Source organism: Quercus suber, unplaced genomic scaffold (assembly GCF_002906115.3).
Source record: "Quercus suber isolate HL8 unplaced genomic scaffold, Cork oak 2.0 scaffold_200, whole genome shotgun sequence".
NCBI classification, from domain to species: Eukaryota; Viridiplantae; Streptophyta; class Magnoliopsida; order Fagales; family Fagaceae; genus Quercus; species Quercus suber.
The window spans coordinates 186,014-194,798 of NW_027069658.1; the positions used below are offsets into that span (position 1 = coordinate 186,014).

Sequence of the window (8,785 nt, forward strand, 5' to 3'; positions counted from 1 at the left end):
TTTTGGAAAAACACTTAATTTTAGTTTTCTTTTACAATAACAATTATTAGGATTATTGCAATTACATAGTTTAACATTTTCACTATTTAAAGAAATATCTATCGATGATGAAGCGATATCACAATTATCTATCTGGTGAATTTCATTATCTGTTTCATCACTATCTGTCAGTATATTCATCAATTTATTCTTTAACTTTCCTGATATGTCAGGTTTATTTATCTTTCTTTGAATGTCACAATATTTACTAGTATGTCCTTTTTTTACCACATTTGAAACAAACAATGTCAATTTCTCTGTGTCTATCATGTTTCTTTCTTTTAGACTCTTCTTTCTTATCTTTAAATCTATTTTTATTGTATCTTCTATTACTATTTTTATATCTATCAACATCTTTCTTTTCTTTCATGCTTTTCCTAGAAGGAGCAATTAACAGATCAAAGTCATATTGTTCACAAAAATTTTCTAGCTCCTTTTGAGCATATCTTCTTCTTTTTTTTTTTTTTTTCTCTATTTTTTTAGTTTTAGATCATTACATAACCATAGACCTGTTCTATTGAGTGAAGATACCATAAGTTAAGCTAGGATAGTCTATAGTTCCATAATTGCTGGCTATGTCAAGTCTAACTTTTTGAGCAAAAAAATAAGGTAAACTAGCAATAAATTTTTCTTTCCAGTAAGATTATTGACAGTCATTTATGCTTAATACTTCTAAAATAAAAACATCTTTATACCATCTAAAATCTGAAAGTTGTAGACATCTTAAATTAATTAAAACGTCTGAAGCTCTTTCTTTATATTGATTAGGATGTCCAACAAAATGTTTATGTGGGGCCCATGGGCCTGATAGCCTCGGCCCATCATGTAGCAGGCCCAAGGCCCAGGCCGAGGAGCACAGGCTATTCAGGGCCAAGGTGAGGGAAAGCCTTTCCTTCCCAATCCACACCGAGGACTACCTTATCCTCGGCCTGACGAAGGTAATTTTGGGGAGAGACTAACCCCAAAGTAAGCTGTCACTCTCACATTTAATGCATTCAACTAACCCCCCTGGCCGCATTAATGGGGAGGTAACCCCTTGGCAGGATAACGTTGATCAGAGTGAACCACTTGAGTACCGATAAGGCCTCTGATGGGACGGACGGCCAGAAAAAAAGGCAAATAGATGATCAACAGATGGAAGGAGGGGATAGGAAGATAAAAACTATAAAAGGAAAGCTAGTAAAGTAAAGAGGGGGGGAAAAAAAGAGAGAGAACAATAAGGCCTCCTCGGCCACGGGCCGAGGAGCGTCCCCCATCTGTAAATGCACTCTTAGCATTTTTTACAAGAAAAGTTCGTGCATGGTGATCGACGGCCAGCACCTAAACCTTTCAATCCACTCTCTATAAATTTATTGTTTGGGCTGGTTGGGCTGAAAACTCATTCGTATTCAGGGTCAATCCAAATTGGGTCCCTACAGTTTAGTTATAGTAAAAATTATAGTATTAACTGCATCTTGTGAAGGCTGTCTATCTGTCATTATAACACTTCCATTTGTTTCTCTTTTAACAACTGTCAATATTTTGTTTCTATCATCACTATTTAAATAGTGATCCCACCAGCACTTCCATCCATTTCTCTTTTAACAGTTGTCAATATTTTGTTTCTGTCATTATTATTTAAATAGTGATCCCACCAGCCTTTTAATTGGCCTGTAAAACAAGTGACAATTAAATGGACTATTTGGTGGTTTGATTTTCCATGATTCTTATAACAGTAATGAGCAAGGTCATTTCATGTAAAAGTTTTATTATTTCATATTTTCACATTCCATCAATATTCCATTCATATATCAAATCTGGCGAATAAGACGAATTAACAAAAGTATGTCTTTCTTCAAATTGTAAATTAGGGGGAGTAGGTTTAGGATACAAATTCTTTTTGGGGTATATATCATCAATTCTTCCTTTTTTGCGATCTTGCGATAAAGACCCTAAAGTTAATTTATTAATTTGTAATTTATCTGTAAATTGTGATTCTAAATTATCTATGCCTGATGAATCTGTCAAGTCTGTTAGTTGATTATCGTCTGATTCTTCATCCTCTGAAGACTCAGTTCTTCCTATTGTATTTAACTTCATATCTTTGTTTTTTAGTGACTCCATGTCTTTTTGTGATTCTAGTTTCATCAAAAATCTAACTTCTTATTATTTCATTAAGTAGAATATCTGTCATGGGTCTCTTTAAAGGTGATCTAAGGTGAGGAGGTATTTCATAAGGGATAAACAGAGGGGTGTTAGACTCATTTTCCTTTTTTGTGGAGGTGGAAGGGGGTGTTATTCTATCTTCTATGTCTTGTAGCTTTTGACCTATTGATTTTAGATATATATTAGTGTAATTATTCTGTTGAATTATGCTATCTAGATTCTTATTATCATCACTTAGACTAGGTCTGTTAATAGGAGTAGCTAATGCTTGGACTCCACTATCAATATAACTGACTCAAAGGGTGGATAAGTTTGGTACACCATTTCATGATTTTTTGTCTTCGTCCATGATAATGTTTTCTCTATTACACTTATCTTTTTGTTATGATAGTCCGAAAAATTCAAAGAAACTAAAGTGTGTTTGGAAGTCTGTCACCATTTCATAATATTTGGTTCTTAAATTATTCCTTTCTTGTTCATTATATTCTTCAAAAAACTAGTTTTTTCTGTCAGTGTTTTTAGGTTTTAAGTAATCATGTTTTAGTAATTCTTTATCTAAAACAAATTCTTTAGATAAAACATTAATTCATCTGTCATGATCTATGAATCCTAATATGTTCATTTGGGTAGGAGAATTAGGTTAAGGTTGGGGCTCATAAAGGGCTTGGTGAACATTAGGGGTCGATTGTGTGGTCTTTGTCGGATAATAAGTTGTTTCTGTCTAGACTGGGGTTCTTCCAGTGTTTATAGGAGGAAGGTGTATGACTTAGGGAAGATTCTAGGGAGATAAAGGTCTGGAAGCAGAGAAAGGTGTTCTAGAGGAGAAGGAGCTTCTAGGGGTAAACATCATAGGGATCTTTTTGCTTGAAGAACTACTAGGTCTAATAAGGCTGTTGGTTTGTCTATCATTTTTGAAAGAAATAATAACTGTACCGTTTGTCTTTCGAGCTATAAAGTTTGGTTCTGTGTTTTCTATCTTTGGTTGGGGAGCAATGGCATCTAGTTGCCACCTTTCAGGAAGGTTTATGTCTTTCCATTGTATCTATCGGGTTGCTCGAAGTCTACTATTTGGGGCTGAGGCTTGAAGAAGGAGAGTATGTCCTTTGGGGGATGGTTCTACCATGGATTGAGGGTCTAGGGTGGTTTTCATAAGGTTCTGAGCTTTCTTTCATATAATGACCATATGTTTTTATATTCAAAGTTAAAGCATCCGTGATATTTCTGTTAGATAAAGTTAAAGCAAAATTAGGATAACAATTAAAGTATATTGGTCCATTATGTAAACTTGTTTCCATCATTCCTAGGAGTGAGTCATTAAACCTTAAATGCCTATCATCTCTTAACAAAGTAAAACACTTGTGTTTAAAGCTTCTCTTGTTAATGGTTTTACAGCTACTTGAACTAAATCAACATGTAAAAAAGTGTATTTTTCTTTATGTCGGTTAATTGAGTCTGTTGAAAATAACTGAATTGTTTCATATTCATTAAATAAAGAGTAAGTTCTTTCAACATTTTTTATAGTGTAGTCTGTCATGAAGGATAATTTAGAAAATGAAGTTTGTAGGTAGATTTTATTTGTTTTTTCTGTCGGTATATTCCATTTATTCCAATCTAACAAATTCCTGTCTATATTTTTCATGCTATATTCCTCAGAATTAACTATTCTATCATTATCCATGTTCTTATCAGTGTGTGCCTAACCTAAGTGTGACCTAGCAACAGATGATGAGCGACTAAACATATTTATTCTATTTCCAAGCAATTAATAATTATTGGTGGAACTATTACTAACCACTGGTATTCTTGCTATCGGGACCACCTCATCGGAAAACTCCATTGTGGGACCACCCAAACAATGCCTGTCCGTCGGCTAACAAAATGGGTTGACCAATGCGAAACTATGGTTTGCCAGCAAGTGTGAGGCTAGCCAACGCTATCAAGGAGCAAGTAGTGGCTATAGTAGTAATATTTGTTCCTAGTTACTTCTTAATTGCAAAGAAATAAATGCAATAGCTACTTGTCGACACACTTATGCATAATGCTTTTAAGGTTCTCTAAGTTAAGCCATGAGCTGTCCCTATATATAACACTTCCTTGCTAACAATACCCTTTCTTTGGGTTCCTAATTAGATGTATGAATAAAGGCTCTAGACCAAGCTTCTTGGATTTATTTTGTGTGTTACATAATGTTTGGAGGGGAAAAAGAGCCAAATAAATGAAAAGTATGCTTATTTAGAATCATGTATATATAAAACCTACCTGCTATAATGGATGTTTGTAATTAATGTTAGTAAGTCTTATCATACTAATTACTAAGTTGGATTAATATCTTCTTAGTGCAATGAGCTTCTTCAGTATAACTGCAATCAAATTTTGGAATTGTCAAATGTCAATAAGTGCATTATTTGAGGTCATATATTGTGTGTATATATATATATATATATTTTGAAGAAAATATATAATCAGCTTTATTATTTTATTATTATTATTTACCAAACTTGAACTTGCGGTCACTTGCCATCGAATTATTTGAGGCAAAACAGAAGCCACTGCATTATTATGATCCATTCAACTTGTTATGTCGCCCAATTTTCAAACCCATAAGTGGGCTTGTTTCATTTTTTTTTTTTTTTTTTGGGTATTGTGGGCTGGACCAGTCTCTAGGGAACCGACCCTTCAGATTTTCTTAGACACATTTACAGTACACGTTTGTGGATACAGACACTAAAACTGGTCTTGATCAGAACTCTAGAAATATGAAACTAGCACCCCCAAAGGTTTTGATAGTCAGGATTTGATCAACTAAAAAATAACCTGAAATTCAATCTTACAAAGTACAAATTAGGAAAATAGATAATCTGATAACAATATAATTTGATCCCAAGGATAACCTAGAATTGTAGTGGAGGCATTGCAAGGAGTAAAATGGGATGGATTCAATGTAAAAGTTGATCAAAAGGAGAAATTCTCAATTAAGCCAGAAAATAATTTCCTACCCAATTTGTCTCTCTTTAGCCATTAGAAAGTAAACAATAGACATCATTTGACATGGTGTACTACTGGACGTAATTAAATTGAATGTCCATACATTTCAATCTTCATCAAGATCATACAATTTTTCCTTGTCTTACTAGCAAAATGGGTTTTTATTTTTTATTTTATTTTTATTCAACAAGAAGAGAAGCAGTACTACACATACACGATACATTGGAAAATTATGCCCTATATAATAGACTTATTGTTACAATATCAAAATTTATAGTTGAAGATGACAAGCAACAATTAACTATTTCCTTGACTTCAAATTCATGATGGAGGAACTGTATAGCCTGAAAGAACCATATCAAAATATTAGTGGATGTTAGCAATAAGAAATTAGGCAAACTATAAACAAGTATAGTATTATGTAATAATAATCATTGTCATTTTTTTTTCCTTTCAAAAAAGTGGGCTAACTTTCATTCCCTACAAATCTTATACTCGTGGAAAGTTGAACCCCATACTTCATTTTTTTGAGGATTAGATTATAAGACCATTGATACCATAGTCGCATGAGGAAAAAAGTGAGGCATAAACCTTTAAACTGAGTTAAGTGACTTACTTCCACATGTAGTTCCAGGCTGGATTGTTAATCCACATGATCGTCCAACATAGACAACCTTCTCCATGCTAACGATAAATTCAACTATTCCGGTGACAAGCTTACAAACACATGGAATGTCAACACCTTTCACCACCGCACAACATTCGGCGGAAGGTGGAATTTTCGGTCCGAATCTTTGAACAGAGCTCAAGCATTGTGAAGCAAGGCTTGGAATAGAAGCTTGGCATTGGGCTGAGACTTGATGGTTCCCAGAGATAAGGATAATGGTAGCCATAAGCATTGCCAAGACCAAGCATCTAATGTTAGCAATTGCCATCTCTTGAATTCTCTCACAACTATTACTTTCTCTCACTCACAATTTCAAATTATTTAATTTGTGGTTGAGAACTCATGCTTTGGTTAAGATATATATACTTGGTTTAAATCCTCATTCACTGCTGTAACTATCGAACTAAAAAAAAAATTTAAAACTGAAAAAATAGAGGTTTTATGGTGTTCAAATATTTTTATAAAACTTTATTATTTTTCATTTTAAATATTGATTAAATGCTCATTTAATAAGTGAATTAATGAATTCAGTTTTTTTTTTTTTTTTTAATCCATTGATCACATATTGGCTTCTTTTAAGAAATTCAAATATAAGTTACAACTAGTTTTTGACCAATACTTCGCACGTTTTTGTTTTTTGTTTTTTTGCTTTTTTTCCCCTTAAGAACGTAATTTATAGATTTTATTTTTGTAGTTATTGTTATGGATAATATTTCATGCCAAAAACAAAAGAGAAGCACTACACATAACAATACATTGGAAATTATGCCCTATAATAAGCTTATTGTTTTATTATTATTGATACATCAATAGACAAGAGGAAGGAGATTTGAATCTGAATAACTTTATTAGAAATATTAGCTAGGAGATGCCAGTAAGATAAGTTACAAGGCTCTTGATTTCATTATCATAATTTATTGTTGAAAAAGACATGCAACAACTATCTTCCCTTGACTTCAAATTCTTGTGAAATTAAGGAACTGTATAGCCTGAAATTAAGAACAAATCAAAATGTGAGTGGGTGTTATCAATAAGAAATTAGGCAAAAGTAAACAAGTATAATAATATGATGTCATAATAATTCTTGTAATTATTATTATTTTTAGTTTTTCTTTCATAAAATTGGGCTAACTTTTACTCCATTAAATCCCAATACTCATGTAATCAAGGTTGAACCCCATACTTTAAAGATTAATAAATTAAAAGACCGTTTAAACATTTAATTAAACTGAGTTAACTGACTTACTTCCACATTTTTGTCCGGGCTGGATTGATAATCCACATGTTCGTCCAACAAAAACAGCTTTGTCCATGCTGATAATATTTTCAACTGCTTGAGTGACAAGATTACAAACACATGGAATGTCAAGACCCATCACCACCGCACAACAATCCGCCGATGGTGGATTTTCTGGTCCGGCTTTCTGAACAAACGTCGAGCATTTGGAAATAAGGTTTAGAATAGAACCTTGGCATTGAGTTGAGACCTTATGGTTCCCAGAGATTAGGATAATGGAAGCCATAACCATAAGCATTGCCAAGGCCAAGCTTTTCATGTTAGCAATCGCCATCTCTTGGAACTTTCTCACAATTCACGACTATTATTACTTTCTCTAACTCACAGTTTTGGTTATCTGTTGACAACTTATGCTATATATATATACTACTAACTGGAGTACAATCAAATGAGGATAGACGAGCGCTATGGAATTGTCCCTGTTGGTGCAAATACAATGGTAATAGAAATAACACAAAGAGAAACTGAAAATACTTCTGAATATTATTAACGTAAAGAGAAATTACATAACACTATTTGGACTGAGGCGTGACACTTGCTCTCTTTAAGGAGATTCAAGCCCTTGGTTGGCTAAACTTCGTAACCGGTGCAGACCTTCTCTGACTTGTCTCCCCCAGTATACAACAGCCCAACAAGTATTGTAGCTAGAACAACCTCTGCACAAAGTGTTCAAGCCCAAAACTCCACCAGAAAGAACACCCTTCCTTTCCAAGAATCTCTCTATTTTTTCTTTGTGTATATTGTGATTTCAGTAACTTGGATTGAGTCTGAATGAGTCTATTTATAGGCTCAATGGGCCTCACGAAATTACTACCCAATTTATTCTAATTAATTAGGTCCATTATTCTGATATAGTGGGTGTTACAAGATTAATTGCTGGATTTTAATCTGATGGGCTGGAGTTACACAATTAATGGTTTGATAAGGAGTTTCTGAAGAATGAAAAGGCCCAAACGGATAGTCCATTAAGTGGGTTAATGGTTCTTTATTTTCCATAGTAAAAATGGAGTATTAATTCGGGCCATTTACTCATCAACGGATATGGTAATTGTTCTGAATGAGCTGTCAAGTAGGAGGATCCAAGAGGCTGATTCATTTCCAATTTTGATACCTCCACTCTTCACCTCCCCCTTGCGCATGTATCTAGCCCAATATCTGAGTCAATACATTTTAGCCCATTAATCACCCCAATTAAAAAGAATAAAATAGTCTCTCTCCTTTTCAATGTGGGATTAAACATTTTTCACTAACTCCTCATCTCCCACGTTCACTCTCACATCTTAACATTTATGTTATTACATTTATTTATTTTAATCATTTAATATTAAAATGCTCCAACAATCCCCCACTCATTTTAATATTAAATTTTTTAGTTAAAGAGAGATTACCAGGCAAAGACGGGTCACTATGCATCATGAAGGTGTGCTCTGCATTGAACCTTCACTTAGTAAAATAGCGATCTCAACTCCAGAGTCGTAGTGGTCTCCGACTTGAACTAGGACTACTTTAGGGAAATTAAGTGTCACTGCTTACACATAATAACCCAGGTGTTGACATGAGCTTTTATAGCTAGCACTTTACGGCCGTGTGCTGATCCTGGTTTCATGAGTGTATTTGAGACTAAGTCCAAATCTCATAGGGAGCGGCCCCAC

The 8,785-nt window shown here is 33.9% G+C and overlaps 2 protein-coding genes across 2 annotated transcripts; both read right to left on the reverse strand.

Moving 5' to 3' along the window:
- Positions 1-5,490: 5,490 nt before the first annotated feature.
- LOC112003296 (uncharacterized) lies at positions 5,491-6,104 on the reverse strand. Its single transcript, XM_024035482.2, has 2 exons — positions 5,786-6,104; positions 5,491-5,513 (listed from the first exon to the last, which is right to left on the reverse strand). Exons 1-2 carry the CDS (start codon positions 6,102-6,104, stop codon positions 5,491-5,493), a joined length of 342 nt encoding a protein of 113 aa, XP_023891250.2.
- Positions 6,105-6,808: 704 nt separating this feature from the next.
- Positions 6,809-7,407, reverse strand: LOC136069962 (uncharacterized). Its single transcript, XM_065779138.1, has 2 exons — positions 7,083-7,407; positions 6,809-6,825 (listed from the first exon to the last, which is right to left on the reverse strand). Exons 1-2 carry the CDS (start codon positions 7,405-7,407, stop codon positions 6,809-6,811), a joined length of 342 nt encoding a protein of 113 aa, XP_065635210.1.
- Positions 7,408-8,785: the final 1,378 nt, after the last annotated feature.